The sequence below is a fragment of the Acinonyx jubatus genome, chromosome A1 (genome assembly GCF_027475565.1).
Source record: "Acinonyx jubatus isolate Ajub_Pintada_27869175 chromosome A1, VMU_Ajub_asm_v1.0, whole genome shotgun sequence".
NCBI lineage: Eukaryota > Metazoa > Chordata > Mammalia > Carnivora > Felidae > Acinonyx > Acinonyx jubatus.
In genome coordinates, this window is record NC_069380.1 from 79,276,418 (window position 1) to 79,294,059 (window position 17,642).

At 51.5% G+C, this 17,642-nt stretch overlaps 1 protein-coding gene across 5 annotated transcripts in view; it reads left to right on the forward strand.

Annotated features, from left to right (window-relative positions):
- Window positions 1–251: 251 nt before the first annotated feature.
- Window positions 252–17,642, forward strand: part of ARHGEF7 (Rho guanine nucleotide exchange factor 7) — a 134,948-nt gene continuing 117,557 nt past the window's right edge. The window contains exon 1 of one of the 5 annotated variants that reach the window (XM_027065228.2): window positions 252–601. Coding sequence is in view for 4 of the 5 variants with exons in the window: in XM_027065234.2 (XP_026921035.1) it covers window positions 437–601 (165 nt within the window). In the remaining variant the exon portion in view is untranslated. Of the gene's footprint in view, window positions 602–1,823; window positions 3,534–17,642 lie in introns of those variants that run through there. The other 4 variants (XM_027065234.2, XM_027065229.2, XM_027065232.2 and 1 more) reach the window with 4 other exon arrangements.

Below are 17,642 nucleotides of genomic sequence, written 5' to 3' on the forward strand. Positions count from 1 at the left end.
GTCACGGCGGCGCAGGTGGGCGCGCACGGCCTGGCCGGGGCGGGGGCGCGCGGCGGGGCGCACGGCGGGCCCGAGCGCGGGGTGCGTGTGCGGCCGGCCGGCGCGGGGCTGCTCCAGCGCCGCGTCTTTTCTTCTCCTCGCGGTGATGTCATCGGCGGCGGCGGCTGGGAGCCGGGAGGCGGCGGCGGGGGCGGCGCCGGGCGGCCGCCGCAGGTTCATGTGCATCTAATGAAAAGGCACTTGACAGTCGGCCAGGACGCACGCGAGGGAGCGCGAGCCGGCCGGACCGCGGCGCCGCCCGAGCCAATCGCGGGGCCGGCCTCTCCATGGGCGAGCCGGAGGGGGCGGGGGGCGCAGCCGGCCGGGCCGCGGCCGCTCCGAGGTGAACGGCGCCCAGACGGGCTCGCGGCGCGGGGAGGCCGGGCGCGCCGCCGCTATGAATTCCGCCGAGCAGACCGTTACGTGGCTCATCACCTTGGGGGTGCTGGAGTCGCCCAAGAAAACCATCTCGGACCCGGAGGGCTTCCTGCAGGCGTCTCTGAAGGATGGGGTGGTCCTCTGCAGGCTGCTGGAGCGCCTGCTCCCCGGGACCATCGAGAAAGTAAGTGCCGCCCCGGCCCGCGCCCCCACGGCGCACAGGCCCGGGCGGCGGGCGCCCCGCCTCGTTCCCGCCGCGGCCCGGGATGCGCGGAGACGTGCGGGCGCGGGGTCGCAGGCGCCGGCACCTGGCGGCCGCGCGGGGCGCGGAGGAGCCCACGCGCCTCCTTTGTGCGCGGACCCGGGAACGCGGCCCGCGCGGGGGGCGCGCAGGCGGCGCGAGGCCCGGGCGGCGGGAGCTGGGGGCGCCATTGTGTGCGCTGCGGCGGGGCCCGGGGTGAGGGTGTGGGGGTGGCCCGGCCGTGTCCGAGGGGACCGGCCCCGGGGAGGCCGCAGGGAAGGGGAGCGGCGGCTCCGCTCCGCCCCAAGGTGGAGTCGTCCCTGTCGGTGACCCGAGCGGAGAGCCGCGCTCCAGCGCCGCGCACAGCCTCCTCGAGGCTTTGTTTGAACAGTTTTTGTTGGTGGTATCGTAGGAGAGTTTCACCTCTGCTTAGTCGACCAATTGTTGGGCGTTTTTCAAAGGCATTGATCGATAGCCGAGGGCCGGGCTGTAAGATGACCGACTGCCCTCCCCGCCAGAGAATTCCTCGTGTCTCCAAGCCCCGAGGATGGCCGACCCCACGAAGCCAAGGCACTCTCCGAGGCTGGCTTAAAATTCTCGATTTCATTTTCGGGTCCGTGCCTGATTCTGAGCACAATCGCCGGGCCCACAGACCCTGCCTGCTTCTGTGTTGGTGGCCGGTGGTTTCCCCGGGGCGGGGGTGTGAACCCTGACCCGCATCTCTGCCAGTGATTAAAGTTTGCTTTCCTCCCACACAGGCTGACAAAGCCAGGGCTGGGGGTAGAAGTGCTTTTAAAAACGATGTGACCCTGTGTTTCAAAAACACTGCAATTTTATCCTTTTTTCTCTTTTCTTTTCTTTTCTTTTCTTTTCTTTTTTTTTTTGCCAGCGTAGAATCTTAAGCTCAAACAGTTACTTAAAAGGTGTTAAGTGTAGAAGCTGAAGCACACCGTAGTTAGGAAAAAACTGTTTAAGTTTTTAAATGGGGTTGTTTTAGCCCTAACGTACAGTGACGATTTGCTAATCAAATGTTAATTAGGTCAACTTGAAAAAGTAAAACGTTTAATCTTACAAGTTTGTGCATGTTTTGGTGCTGCATTTTAAAGGTCAGAAAAGGTTTTGTTTCATATGAATTTGCATGCCTGCTAGTTTTAGGTATTTTTTCTTACTTAGAACGTATGTATGAAAACAGAATCTGGATGAGGCTGAAGGGCTGTCTGCCTGGCCAGGAAATAAAAACGTTGCTTGTAAACCAACCTGATGTCACAATAAAATTATGATTTAAGACAGGCTTAAGGAGCAGAATCTAACTTTCAAGGCCCTCGGAACAGTTTGTTGTCATGTGGATACGAGGACCTATGGTAATAAAAGTCAGATGTTGGAAAGCAGTGCAAATGCACGCTAAGTTCACCAACACAGGCTTCTATAAAACGTTGTTCTGTGACTAAGAGTGAAGTTTTAGGAAACTCCCTGCGCTGTCTGGATAAAATCATGTCACTATCGAAGTGTGCTATTTGGCATATTAGCTGCATTCATGTGATTGGCAGACTTGAATAATCATTTTCTTTTACATTCTCCAAAGGTTTTCTTTCCAAACTGTAGCACTCCTTCCATCCCTAAAACAAAGAGAGGAAATGTTTAGCTTGTGGGAGCTGGACTGAAGCCCGACATGTTCTGCAACCAGGGTCCCCCAGAAATGTACTCTGCTGCCACTGTCCTTCCCTACCACCGACCCCCCTGTGGCCCCAACTGGTTGGTTTTCCGCTGACACTGCCAGAATGCAAGTGGCACAAATTAGAGACAGCACTACCGGTTCTGTGTGGTTCAAAGGTAGGTTTTTGGAGTAAAATATTAGCCAGTCTCTGCCTCTAAAAACCACAGGTTTCCGCATCTCCCAAGCTTTCCTGTCTCTTTAGCAGAGGCATTGATTTGGGCTCCCACACCGCATAGCGCGAGCCACAAGGCAGACGTGTGCGACAGCTCTCACTTGGCCCTGCGGACGTCGGTCTGGGGACGGCTTTCTTTGACACAGGAGCGTTTGGAAACTTCGCTGAACGTTCACGTGGAACCCAAAGAGATTTAACTTTACCCTAGTTGGCCACCTGAACACGCTGGCAGCTGGGTAGGGTGCTGGAAGCAGCATGCCACGTGTGCAGATGCACGACTCAAAACAGACCGTTAGGCTGGGGAAAACGCAGAGGTGGCTCGGGTTTCCCACATGCCTTTGGTCGAGAAGACACGTGCCGGTGTGTTCCTTGTATTCTGTTATTTGTTCTAGTTGGAGCCAGTGAAAGGGCAGAGAACCACGGGGACTCTCAGACTGTAGATGTTTTCGCCCAGGTTCCCCTGGATGCAGGCTGCCCTTCGCAAGGCGGGGGGGTGGGGGGGGTGGGGGCGGGGATCATACACCTCCGTGAGCAGCTCAGAAAAGAGACACTTTTCATTATCGCCACCGGCAGGTCGTCTGCTGTCGGGAAGACAGAGTGGGGATTACGCGGTTTCCTGGACCTTCGTGTGTGAGGAACTTGCGCTTTGATTTTCTCCAGCAATGGCCCTGGTGTTTTGCTGGCCTGCTCACCCTTCCTGGGATGGGAGCGGGCAGAGGCCCCGAATCCAGGGGCCCCTGCCACCCTGAGCTTGTGAACTCACACTTGAAGCCCCTCTGGACTGTTTAGTCACAGGGGTGAAATGAAGATTCAGACGTTTTAGAAGGAGGAGCACCTGTAATGAGCACACAGAAGTGGCAGGGGTCATGAAATGCTGCTTCAGTTTTCCTTGTTGGTGCAGCCCACGGGGCTGCTGGATCCAGCGTGAGAATCTCCTGGAGCCTGGTTCTGTCTTCCCCGAGCCAGGAGAACAGAACACACTGGAATCGGTAAAGTGCATCCCTGGGGACGCTCCCATCGATCCACACTTGTGGATCACAGTTGAGAAAGTCCTGCTACCCTTCTGGCCTTGCTGGATGTCCTGGGCGTGTATGTGAGTTGAGATGGGGTTAAGCTGCTGGGCTGGGTTCCTGTGTCCTGGGGTGGTGACAGAGCCACACCCCTGGCTGGCTGCGCTGAAGACGTTCTCTCCCAGGCCTGGAGGTGCAGGCCTGGGATGGGGGTATGGGCCGGGGATTGGGGTGCAGGCCTGGGACTGGGGTACGGGCTGGGCCGTGCTCACTCTGAAGGTGCTGGAGAAGGGGGTCCCGCACATGCCCAGAGTCCCCAGGAAGTTCCCCCAGTCTCTGCTGTGCCCAGACCTCCCCTTTTATGAGGACACCGTCCCTGGATTAGGGCCACCCGACCCCTGTATGACCTCAACTTAACCAATTACATCTGCAGCAACCCTGTTTCCGAATAAGGTCACGTCCCGTGGTTCTGGGGGTCAGGGCTTGGACATACACATCTTGGGGGACACAACCTAACACATAACGGGTTACATAATGAATTTGAATCCAGTCAACTTATTGAGTACATACCTGCTTGGAGGATGCCAGGTGCTACGGGAGATAAAAAGAGTAACTGTTCTTAGAGGTTTTAGTGCAGGAGAAAACTGTCAAAACAGGAGCAGCGTGAGGAAATAAAGTCAGCTATGGAGGAAAAGGAACAGGAAATAAGGGGTTCCAGGCAACCAGCGTCTGAGCAGGCCAGCCTCTGATGATTTTCCTGACACATGGATTACAACATGGTTTGTGTTTCCTCAGACTATCCTCGGGCAGCCCTTAGGTGGTCCTCGGCAGGCTTGCGGGCAATCAGCGAGTTCGGATATAACATAGGAGGAAAAAGTTGCTTTTTCCTGGTTGATTTGTGGCTTGCGTTTCTGGTTGGTCCTAGGATTTCTGGGGCCGGTGGCGGGAGAGAAGTGAGGTGTCAGTGGCCCCTGGACAGCGGCTCTGAGGGCCCGCCGTGAGCAGCTCGTGCTGAGGATGAGGTCAGCGATGGCAGTGTGGTGTGATGGCGAGGGTCTCGCTCACACCGGGCCAAGACTCGGAGGCCCATGCCCCACAGCTGTTGGTACATACTTGGTGGTCTCGTGGGAAAGCATTCTGAGAGAAGTCGCAGGGCACGTTACATCCCGACTGTGTGTTTCGGGAGACTTCTTTAAACTTTGCAAACTGAGCAAATTCCTTGTAATGAAACGAAGCTTTCAGAGGAGTTAAAATGTAATGACAAACATCTGCTTTTGAAGCATATGATTTTGAAGTCCTGCCTCAGCCCTGCACGAGGGGGATTCGTGTTGGGGGTTTCAGGCCCCGAGGAGGGGGAAGCCCACTGCATTTGCTGGCTGATTCGCAGTCAGGCAGCCTCCCGGCAGTTTAGATGGGGGGATGCCCAGAGTGGCTCGCTTTAGCGAGTGTGCTGGCGCCGTGCGTGGTGTGCTTGCTCCGGCAGGTGTGACATGGGGGTGTGTGGGGGGGGGGCAAGAGGGCCTTCCCCACGGGCAGCTGCCCCTTGTCCTCCAGCAGAGTCTGGCGGTGGTGCTGTCCCAAGACCTCATTCTATTAATAGAAGCAATGCCCACAGTGGCTTCCTTTCCCGATTCCCTTAAGCACTGCCCGCCTGTGTCCGTGTCTTTTACAGAAATAGCGTGTGCCCCAGGTTGCAGGCAGCGTGCTGAGCACCGTCGCCCCCATCTCCCAGGTGAGAACACTGAGGCCCAGCAGTGCCTCATGCCGTGCCCACGTCGCCCAGTTAGAGCCCCGGGGGCAGAAGAGCCCAGGTGTGCCTGCCGTCCGCGCTGGGCCTGCTCACGTGCGCTAGATCAGGAGGACGTAGGCAGTCCCTGCCTTCAGGAATTACAGACCAGCTCAGGACACCAGACTGACAATGTGAGTGACCACAGTGACAGGACAGACTCCAGGGTTACATCGTGGGCACAGACTGCCGTTCACCAGGGGTCCTAAGAGGGAAGGGGAGGCCGTCAGGATGTGAGCCACGCGCCTGCCTGGTTATCTGGGGGCTCAGAAATAGCTGGAAGCAGGACAGGTAGCTCTAGAGAGTGTTGTGCTCGGGCTGTGACCCTGGTCGGGACGCTCCTCTGCCTCTTTTCGCTCCTGTCTTCTGGAGGACACCCCCGAGGAGTCTGGCGAACTGTTGCTCTGGCATTGGATCGTCCTCCGGGGGACTCGAGGGCCTTCCTGACTCTGTGCTTACTGAGGTCCATCTGTGCTAAGATGTAGAACAGTGTGCTGTCCGTGTACATACATACACGTGCACGTGTCTAATACTTCTCGAGAGGCCCGGCTCTGGTCTTGGACTGGAGCCGCCCATGTGTTTGTCATTGTCGGTAGAAGGTGGCAGAAGCCCACCATCCTCTGGGCACCCAACTCTGTCATGGGCGGTGCCGCCAGCTGGGGCAACCGGTTGTCCCCAAGACCCACTGGTCCCTCCCATAGCCACCCTAAGAAGGGGCGGTCCCCATATATGCTCCAGAGTCACCCAGTTGCTGTGTGACGTGTGGCAACTTCTCCAACTTCTCTGAGTCTCAGTTTCTCCCTAAAAAATGAGATTAATGACCCCCCCCCCCCCCGGAGGGAATGGCCTCTTGGGGCAGAAGGGTTGCTAAGAGGGTAAATGGGTAGCCCTGAGGGGTTTCTTGTGTTGTCGGGCACAGAGTAGGGTCCTCGGGACACAGAAGTTGTTATTATTTTACGGACTGACCCTGGAAACATTCTCTGCTGGGAAAACTCCAAGCCAGGATTTGAACCTCAAGGCCAACGCCAATCCAGGAATACTTCCTTATTCTCACAACCAGCCAGAGTCTTGCAACTCCAGGGGGCTGGTGGCCCCTCCCTTCCCACCCTGGCAGACCACCACTGTCTGGGTCGGTGGGACCACTGAGTTTGGCTTCCAGGACCCTCTGCTCAGCGCCAGGCCCTGAGCAGCTGCAGAGCACACACAGCTGCTGGAGGGCTGAGCTGGCGGGCTCGGGTTTCACATTTGTAGAGTTTCATGCATGGGAAGGGCGTCCGCAGAGGGAGGGTGTTGGGGCTGGCCCTGGGGCCTGGGTGTGACATCTGACCTTTTCCTCCATCAGTTCTACCCAGTTAGGTTAGGAGAATGCATTTCCTGATTTCACATTTCTAACTTTAGCTCTGAATTTTAAAAGTTCTATGAACCAGACTGGTCATTCTCAGCCCTATTTTTGCAGACAGTGCTGTGTCTGCTGTAGTCTAAGGGCCAAGGAGCAAGGTGGGGATGTTTAAATGGGATGTGTGGAAGTACGTTTCAAACACATATGTCACAATTATTTAAACCACTGTAGTTTTGGGTTCCTACTATGTGTGTGCTACTGTCCACATCATACAGAAACACATGCACACACATGCACCTGTTCCATATCACCTTTTTAGGCAGGTCATAAGGGAAACCATGGGGTCTTAAGTGTAGTGCATTTGTGAATTCTCAGTGTGAAGGAATTCTCAAGAGGTTATCCAATCCAAACTCATCATTTTACAGATGGGTTAACTGAAGACAGCTGCATACGGTTGTGTAAGTTGTGCACTGCACAGTCTAGGGAAGGTCACTCATAGTGTACATGAATGGTGTCTTAAGACCGTGCCGGGCAGGGGCTCTGGGGCAATGATGCATAGAAGTCAGCCTCCACAGAGGTCAGCGTCCTCAGAGGTCAGCCTCCTAGGGTACAAGACAAATTAGAGACGGGTTGTGGTAGATTACAGAAGTGGCCCTAGCTCTTCACTCCCCGTAGACCTGCCTTCAAAGAGGGAGCCTGTTTTCTCACTTCTTGAATCTGAGGCTGGCCTCGACTCGTGTTGGCCAATGGGATGTGGCGGAAGTGACAGGTGTTAGTACTGGCTGAGGCTTCAAGAGGTTTTGCGTGTTTCTGCACTCTCTCAGACCTGCGTCTACTCTGAGGACAGGCCCAGGCCCTGGATGCTGAGGGATGCTTGACTCTCCCTGCTGAGGCCTCCTGGACTCCCCTCCTGCCTGCTCACACCGGAGAGAGCCGCGTGCAGATCAGCAGTGCTGCCGCCCAACACAGATGACCACTGCTTCGCGAGCAAGCCCAGTTGTGACCCAAAGGACCGGCCAGCTGACCCGTAGCCCACGGACCAAAGTAGATGCTTCCTTCTGCCCGCCACTGAGGTTCCGTGGCTGTTTGTTAATGCAGCCTCACTGTGGCAGTAGACGGCAGGTACAAGGCTAGGGAATGCAGCTATTATTTTGTACGTAATTTTACCTTTTATTACACTTGGAGCGGCTTTTTACAAGGGGTCCATAATACCCCCCCCCGCTTTTTTAATGTTTATTTTTGAGAGAGAGAGACAGTGTGAGCAGGGGAGGGTCAGAGAGAGAGGGAGACACAGAATCAGAAGCAGGCTCCAGGCTCTGAGCTGTCAGCACAGAGCCCGACATGGGGCTTGAACTCACGGACTGTGAGATCATGACCTGAGCCGAAGTCGGATGCTTAACCGACTGAGCCACCCAGGCGCCCCAATAGTACCCCTTCTTAAAAATTTTATTTTCGAGAGAGTGAGCATGAGTGGGGGAGAGGGGCAGTGGGAGAGAGAGAATCTCAAGCAGGCTCCATGCTGGGTGTGGAGCCCGATGTGGGGCTCCATACCATGACCCTGGGATCATGACCTGAGCCGAAATCAAGAGTCGGATGCTCAAACCACTGAGCCACCCAGGTGCCCCAATAATATTCTTTTTTTTAAAAATTATTTTTAACATTTATTTATTTTTGAGACAGAGAGAGAGCATGGACAGGGGAGGGTCAGAGAAAGAGGGAGACACAGAATCTGAAACAGGCTCCAGGCTCTGAGCCATCAGCACAGAGCCCGACGTGGGGCTCGAACCCACGGACCAACGGGATCATGACCTGAGCCGAAGTCGGATGCTTAACCGACTGAGCCACCCAGGCGCCCCCCAATAATATTCTTAATATAGTCTTCAAAGAAGGACCAAAAAAAGTGTAGCAACTTAAACCTCTCCAGTGTATATTAAATTGCTTTAGCTTAAGATGGGAATCCACAGTTCCAAGTTTGCTTTGGCTTTGTGTAGTTTCTTACAATGCAGTCTTGTTGCGGCAGGATGATTTTTGTTAGCAACACCTTATTTAAAACAGTCTAGTTCTGGATTATTTGTAAATACTCTGGCCTGTGATGGCCTTTCTCCCTCAATTCTGAGTGACTCACTACTGAGTTCCTGTGCCAAGAAGATGCGTGCCCAACCTATTTCCTGTCTGTAAAGTACTTTGTTTACAAGAGATGTTTTAGTACCCATCTGCAGTTAGCAAATTCATTCAGAAGTCTTTTGTCAGGAACACTGGTTTTGTGAAAAAGCCTGTTGCTTTCTGAACGCATGCCAAAAGATGATGACTTTGTTCTTCACGTTAAGGAGGAATGTTATAGTGCTTTTGACAGAGAGTTAGGTTCAGAGAAGTATTCCTGGTCCTCATCGCCTCTGCTGGTGCTCCAGGAGGAGTAAGAGACTTTCAGGACATAGAGTTTTATTCCAGGCCTTTATTTCTTGAGTCGCCTCATTGTGATCTCTGTGGTGCTGCAGAAATTGCCTTGTTCAGGGAATCATAAACACTGGTGCTGGTAAGGAGATTTCTTCTCGTGGAGGCATGACATTTTCTGGTCAGAGTCTTCCTGTTTGTTAATGCATTTTTGTTTCTGTTGAAAACAAGCGCTATAAATAGGATGTGGTCAAATTCTGGACAGATTTGCGATGGAGTGTAAACTTCCAGAAAGTACCGCAGAAGCCATGCTTTTAAGTGACAAGAGACCGGAGTTGAGCGTCTTCCACACTTTATCGACTGATGACAGATGGAGAAGAGTCAGGGTTCACGTATCATGCCTCTGACAGAGCAGTTACTCAGACGGAGCCAGAATAGCTGCCACGTCGACGATCTAAAATAGCTGCCATGTTGGCGATCCAAGGTTGATTCTTCAAATGACAATAGTAACTACTTCAGTGGGTGTGAGTCTGATTATCTGTTTATGAATTGTTAAAATAATAATACGGGAGTGACCTACTCACCCTACCCGTAATTCTTCTGTTGTCTGTAATGAAATGTCTTCCTAGGAAGCTAGAAAAATAAGAGCACTGGATGTTACATGTAAGTGGTGAATCACTAAATTCTCCTGAAATCATTATTACACTAGATATTAACTAACTTGGACTGAAATAAAAGAAATTTAAAAAAGAAAGATAACGGCAAATGCAACTCTAAGTAAATAGTAGGTGAAAGAAAATAAAGAACTTAATGGGAATCAGTGACAGAAAACAAATTTACTAGAGAAAATCAACAAAACCAAAATCTGGTTCTTTGGGAAAATCAATGAAATTGGTAAGCCTCTTAAACTGGCCAGGAAAATGGCCAATATGAGGAATCGCTGGGTTCCACAGACACTAAAATGACCATAATGGGATAGTATGAACGTTTTTATGCTAGTATATTCTACACTGTAGATGAAATGCATAATTTTCATGGGGACCTTCCCAGCCCTACAGGTATAGAATTCAAGCCAGTTAAAAAGCTTCTCATAGAGGGGGCACATGGGGTGCTCAGTCGTTTAAGCATCCGACTTCAGCTCAGGTCATGATCTCGTGGTTCATGAGTTCGAGCCCCATGTCAGCTGTGCTGACAGCTCAAAGCCTGGAGCCTGCTTCAGATTCTGTGTCTCCCTCTCTCTCTGCCCGTCCCCCGCTCGTGCTCTGTCTCTCTCTGTCTCAAAAGTAAGCAAACATTAAAAAAAAAAAAAAGCTTCTCATAAAGAAAATTCCAGGCCACATGGCCTCATGGGCGAACTTTACCAAAGAATTCAGGACTTCTGTCCAGAATACATAAAGAACTCTCAACACTCAATAATAAGGACACAAAGAGTCCAACTTGAAAAATGGACAAACGGCTTGAGCAGACGCTTCACGGAAGAAGATGTGTGAGTGACAGGCACAGGAGAGACACTGGATGCACTTGGCAGGAGGGACATGCAAACAGAAGCCACCGCGAGGTGCCGCTGTGCACGTGTTAGAATGGTCAGAATTTAAGCCTGGTCATACCGCATGTGGATGAGGATGTGGAGGGGCCAGAGCCCCCATCCACTGCTGGTGGGAACCAAAAACCATGTGACTGAGCAGCTTGTCAGTTTCTTGAACTAGTGAACATCCACGAAGTGGCTGAGCCATCCCGTTTCTAAGTGTTGACTCGGAAATGGAAGTATGCCCTTAGCGTGTCTCGTGCACATGTGTTCATAGCAACTTTATTTTATTTATTTATTTATTTATTTATTTATTTATTTATTTATTTATTCGTTCTTTGCAACTTTATATTTGATAGCCACAAACTGGACACAACCCAGATGTCTTTCAACTGGTGAATGGATAGAGTGTGGTATATCCACGGAATACTAAGCAATAAAAGTGACTACTCTGTGACAGGAATGAAAATTATGCTGAGGAAAGAAGCCAAAGTACACATGGTACTTTGTGAACATAAAATTCTAGAAAATGCGATGTGGTCTACAGTGACAGAAGGCACATCAGTGCTGGCTTAGGGATGCTTCATGGGGCACAAGGAGACTTTTGGGGATGAGGGGGCGTTCGTCTTAATTCTGGTGGTTGTTTCACAAGGGTACACGTGTCAAAACTTGTCAAATTGTACACTTCAAATATGCGCATAGCACATCTGTTACGTCCCAGTAAGTCTTACGCGGCAGTATTCACTCTGAGGGTGATTAAGATTTTGTTGTGCGTACTGGGGCTTTAGTTCATTTTACCAGCAGTCCCTTACTTTTGAACCTAATTGTGAGCCCAGAAAACATGTATGGAATTTCAATGTATAAAGGTGTAAATAGCGAACTTACATTTTATGTGGGTGGGGGGAAGGGACTCGCTGCCAGACCTCATTTATTCACGTGTTTGTTTTCTCATCAGATCCTTCCTGGGTATCTATTACACGGATTATGCCGGGCTCTGGAGATTTAATGATTAGCCAAAATACACTTGTATACTGTCCCGTGGGGAGAGCATTAAGAGACATCGTATGAATTTGTTTTACAGATTGAGACATGTGCTCTGGGGGTGAGGAACGGGTTTTAGCAGAGGGACCTGGTTTCCACTTGGCAGGTGGGTCAGGTCACGTCTTAGGGAAGGCTCTTCTCTGGAAGCACTACTTGAGTGTTGATGGACCAGTGCACTGTTAATTAGAGAGGGGAAAAGAGAAAGTTTGTGATGTTTTCAAGGGAAGTCTTGGTTGGGTGCGGATTTGGAAAACAATATTCCAGGCACAGTGTGGAAACAGACTGGATGTGGCCTGGGGAGGTGGTTATTAAGCTCTCAGCCTCGCCCAGCTGAGAGCTGCTGGGAGCTGGGTCTGGGACGGGGTTGGGGAGACCGCTCCCGGGGTGCTGGCCACACACAGGGTAGATGTGGTGTCCCGGTGCGAGAGGGGGCCCGGGGGCTGCCTGAGGCTCGGTATCAGGTCCAGAAGGGATGCTGTGGTGAGTGTGAGGAGTCAGGGCTCAGACAGGATGCTGGGCTGTAAGATAAATTTGGGAGTCACCCAAGAGAGATGGGAGCTGAGGTGTAGGAGTGGTGAGCTTCCTGGCGGCCGCAGCAGCAGCAGCAGCAGCGGGGCTCAGGAGGCTGGCAGCAGGCGGTTAGGTCAGGTCAGGAGAGAGCCTGGTGACTGGCAGGGGAAGGGCACGGCCAGTACGCTGCAGGGGCGAGAGATGTGCCTCAGAGGACCAGAGGGCTCTGGCGGTGTGCTGGGAGGGTGGGGGCACGGTCACTCCCCGTCCCCAGGTGGCAGGCATGTGGCGACCGTCCTAGGCGAGCCAGCAGAGCACGCACCCAGTGGCCGGCCCCTGAGCAGGTGGCCAGGGCGAGGTCGGCTCTGATGGAGGGGAGCAGGCGATGTTGGGGGCAGAGCTGAGTGGGAGAGGCTGGATTCAGCAAGAGAGCGGCTGGGCGTGTGGATTCCCCGAGATTGTTCGGGGGGCTGAGCAGGGCCTGTGGTGCTCATTAACTCTCTTCAGAGTTTGGTGGGAGGAAGTTGACTTTGAGGCGGTTTTGCCTCTAGAAGACTGTGTTCTTGTCCGTGGCTTAGGGAAGTACAGCTGTCATGGGTTTCCCCCTTCGTTTCCAACGTGTTTTCCCAGGTGTTTGTAAGAATCCAGTGAGTGAGTGGAGGCTGCCCAGTTGTCGCTCTGGGTGCTCCCGAGATTTGCATCTTACCATAATGTATTAATGTCTGGTCTTTGACCCGCCCCCTCTATCCATTTTATGACGAGTCGCTGGAAACCACTTGCTGTCGGCCATGTCCGTTTTGCAGCTGACCTGTGAAAGTCCAGATCTGATGTAGTTAAGGCCTTTTAGGGGTGTCTGTATGTAATTTTTAGAAAGTTCGTGTCCAAGCTGAGGACTTTCTGTATTCCGTTACAAAGTTATGAATATACACGTGTCTCCTGGGACTGCTGTTCCTCCTTTGGAAAATGCTCACAATTAGCTACATGTCATGATACATACGTGGAGGAGATGAAAGTAAATCAGTGCTGTTCAGTGGGAATCTCACGTAACCATTTGGTTACCAAATGTGTAGCATTTGGGTATTAATTTTCCGATTCACAGCAATAAAACATGTGCTTTTCAGGTCTGTCTCCACGTGTGGGAGAAGCAAGCCCACCAATTATTTTTTTCTCCTTAATCCCTTTTCTTCGAGAGGATGTTGGGAGATGCCGGGGTGGGGGTGTGGAGGGAAGGAGTGTGGCACGCACACACGTCCTCCCTCACTGAGGAGCTTCTGGGCTGACGGCTCCTGGGTTGGTCTGGTTTTCTTCTCTCACGGCTGGAGGTGGCACAAGTGCCCGACACTGGTTCTCGTCGATCACGCACAAAATGTTAGCAAAAACAAGACAAACAACAAAACCCCCAAAATGTTAGTGAGCAAAACAAAACAAAAAAACAAAATAAAAAAACCGGAAATGTTAGTGAGCAAAAAAACAAAACAAAAAAACCAAAATGTTAGCAAAAAACAAAACAAAACAAAAAACCCAAAATGTTAGTGAGCAAAACAAAACAAAAAACAAAGAAACCCAAAATGTTAGCAAAACAAAACAAAAAAAATAAAACAAAAAACCCCAAAATGTTAGCAAAAAACAAAACAAAACAAAAAAAACCAAACCAAAACAAAACAAAAAACCCAAAATGTTAGTGAGCAAAACAAAACAAAACACAAAAACCCAAAAATGTTAGCAAAACAAAAAACAAAAAACAAAAAAACCCAAAATGTTAGTGAGCATCTCAGGTTGTCTCCAAGTGATGCAGGGCTTCCTGTCGTCTTTGGTTGAGGTGGCGATGTGGGCCTTGCAGGGAAGTGTCCTCAGAATCACCTGATGGCTTGTGAAAATAGATTGCCAGGCTGCACTTCAGAGTTTCTGATTTTGTAGGTCTCTGTTGGAGGTGAGAATTTGCATTTCTGACAGGTTCTCAGGTCATGCCAATGCTGCTGGTCCAGGGACCACATTTGAGAACCACAGCCCCCTGGGCTCATCTGCCCAGCAACACCATAGCCTGGACCAGCCAGATTGTATGCAAGGCCCTTTAAGAAGACGGAGACCAAGATGTGATCACCTGGGGACTTTCCAACAGGTGGGCACTGGCTGCTTGCCTCCCTTGGGTAACAGACCGCACCCCCCCCCCCCCCCCCCCCGCATGCTTGGAAAGTTTCCTAACTGGTGCCTTTTAGTTCAATACAGAACAGACCCCATGCTGCTTTCCAGTGGGCTTTTGAAACGTGGAGGTAGAGGGAGGTTGGAAAGAAATCCTGCCTCGGGTTGGAAGGGGCAGTTGGAATATATCTCAAAAATGGAATCCCTCATCTGTTTCTGTGCGTCCAGGAAATCCCTGCATAAAATGGAAGAGAAACAGAATCTCTTTGAAGAGACCAAGCTCAGGAGGTCCGTGTGACATCTGATGGAATCGCTACTTAAATTGAGGTGCTTGGGGAGACATCCTCGGAATAGTGACATGAGCCCCACATAGAGGGGCTGTGTCTAAGCAGGATTCCAAGTCACGAAAAGCTAATGAAAGGCACAGATGCCTCAGGCAGGCTTCTCTGTGACACAGGCTTTTAAGGGGAAGTAAGTCCCCGAGTTGGGTTGCGGGGTCAGGGAGTCGCCTCTGGGAGGGGGTGGTGCTGGGTCCAAACGGCAGCACAGCCGCTGTTCCTTAGTGAGGGAGCTCCACCGAGCTGTGACTCGTCCTAACGCTGCTTCTGGGGGTGTGGATCTGTGGTCCTTAAACTGGGGACCACGTGTTCTCTGAAGGTCTGGACATGCTGGCTTTCCACCAACACTGAGGACGCACACCTTGATTTCATTCCAACTTAAGCTTTTCCATTCAGTAGCCAGTTAATCATTTTGTTACTGAATATGGAGAGAACAGTGACAGTGCTTGCCACCCCCTCCCCACCCCAAGGCTGGCGGCAGGAAGCTGCTTTTCTAGACGCCATTGCTCAGGTGACCTTCGGCGGCCATCTCTCCTTCCAGCGAAGGCTGTGGGGGTGGCTGGCAACCATTTTCAAGCAGCCACCACGAAAAGGCTTCAGAAGGCAATGACACTTTCTCTTGAAACAAACGAGAAAATAGGAAATCTCAGCAAAGAGATAGGACTCATGGAAAAGAAATGGGAATTGCAGAAATGAAAACTGCAATAACAAAACTCACTGGACAGGCTCAAAAGCCGAGGGGAGACGGAAGACAGAAGCAGTGAATGCGAGGCCACACCAGCGGAGTCTTCTAGGCCCGGGGAGCCTGCCTGACGGAGCTGGGAGGAAGCCGCGGGCCTGTCACAGAGCAGGCTGCAGACGCACTCAGAGTCACAGCTGCAGGTGGGCGGCTGCCCACATCCATTCCCTCCCTCCCCTCCTCCTGTGTGAGCCTCTGTCCCTGCTGCCTGTCCCCTTCAGCTCTGAAATGTCTGGGTCACACTACCTCACCGTTGGCTTCTTTTGGCCCCTTTGTGACAGTTAGGAAACTAGAGTAAGGCGACCCTACTAAACGTGCACGTCTGTGGATGACCACGGAAAGTGCTGGGCAGGGGGAGCCTGAAGAGGCCCGAGGGAGCAGGCCAGCTGGTTAGGGGAGCCCAGGGCGGAGCCAGTGATTTTGCTTCGTGATAGAGACGAGGGCTGAAACCAGAGTGCTGGCTCTCGGCAGCTCCCGGCTGACCGCACTGGAGAAAGCGGAGCCCCGGTCACTGAGCGTGGGCAGCCCTGGAGAGAGGCGTGACAGAAGGGGTTAAGGTGAAGGCTTACAGATACACCCAAGGCTGTTTTGCATTTCTCTGTCTAGGGGGATTATGCTTCCAAGTGTTTTCTAGAATGGCTCCTGTCTCAAAAGTTCGATTCCCATATTTGACCAGTTATGTTTACTTGTTGGTTCTAGGTGCTCCGTAAGCATTACTCAACATCCCTTTTACGGAACAAATAATACATTGGGTGCTTGTGTCTGCCGGGTGCTGACATAGCTCTTCTCTAGACCAAATACTCTGCACACTGAACGTCTCTTCCATGGTGCAGGAAGATATTCCATGAACTTACTTAGTACTAAGTACACTTAGCACAGCAGATAGTATATTAGACAGTGATGAGAAGGGATGGGGAGTGCCAGCAGTTAGGGCAATACTGCAGTTTTATATCTGGTACTTAGGGCAGGCGTTACTGAGAGGTGACATTTCAATAGAGACTCCATGAATATAAGCAAAGGAGTGATGTGAATATCTGGGAGATGGAATTTCAGGTGATGGGAATAGCTTGTGCAAAGGTCCCGAGGTCCCTGAATAGCCTGTGCAAACTTGCCTGGCAAGTTTGGGGAACAGCAGAGGCCACAGTGAGCTGGGGGAGAGTAGTTGGCTGATGGGTTCAAGGACGGAACAAGGGAGCCTTGTGCAGGGCCTGCTTAACCATCGTAAGGATTTTGACTTGAAAACAGATTAATAGGCTTTATTTTCTAGAGCAGTTAAGGTTTCCAGAAAACTGGGCAGAAAGTACAGAGAACCCCATACACCCCCACCCTCCCCTTTTAACATTTTGCATTAGTGTGGTATACTTGTCACAATCGATGAACCAGCACTGATACAATAGTAACTAAAGTCAACAGTGTACATTAGGGTTCGCTTCGTTGTGCACTCCGTGGGTTTGGACAAATGTATAATGACATGTCTCCCCCATTACAGTGTCATGCAGATTGCTTTCACTGCCCTAAAAATTCTCCATCTTTTAGGGGTTGCCAACCCCAGGCAACCACGGATCTTACAGTCTCTATAGTTTTGCCTTTTCCAGAATGCCATATAGTTGGGATCATACAGGATTGGCTTCTTTCACTTAGAAACACGCATTTAAGTTTCTCCTCCGTGTCTTTTTGTGGCTTAATCACTTCTCTTCATCACTGAATGATTTCCCACTGTCTAGATGGACCACAGTCTATTTATGCATTCACAACTGAAGGTCATCTTGATTACTTCCAGGTTTTTGCAAAGAGATTCTTGTAGACATTTGTGTTCAGGTGTTTTCATGGACGTGTTTTTAGCTCTTGGGTGAAGCACATTCAAGAAGCAAGATTGAGGGGCACCTGGGTGGCTCAGTCAGTTAAGCATCCGACTTCGGCTCAGGTCATGATCTCAGGGTCGTGAGTTCGAGCCCTGTGTTGGGCTCTGTGCTGACAGCTCAGAGCCTGGATCCTGCTCTGGATTCCGTGTCTCCCTCTCTCTCTGCCCCTTCCCTGCTCATGCCCCATCTCTCTCTTTTTGTCTTGCAAAAATAAATAAAATGTTAAAAAAAACCCAACAAGATTGCTAGGGGTGCCTGGGTGGCTCAGTCGGTTGAGTGTCTGATTTCGGCTCAGGTCATGATCTCAGTTTGTGGGTTTGAGCCCCCTTTGGGCTCACTGCTGTCAGTGCACAGCCCACTTTGGATCCTCTGTCTCCCTCTCTGTGTCCTTCCCCTGCTCACGTGAGCTGTCTCTCTC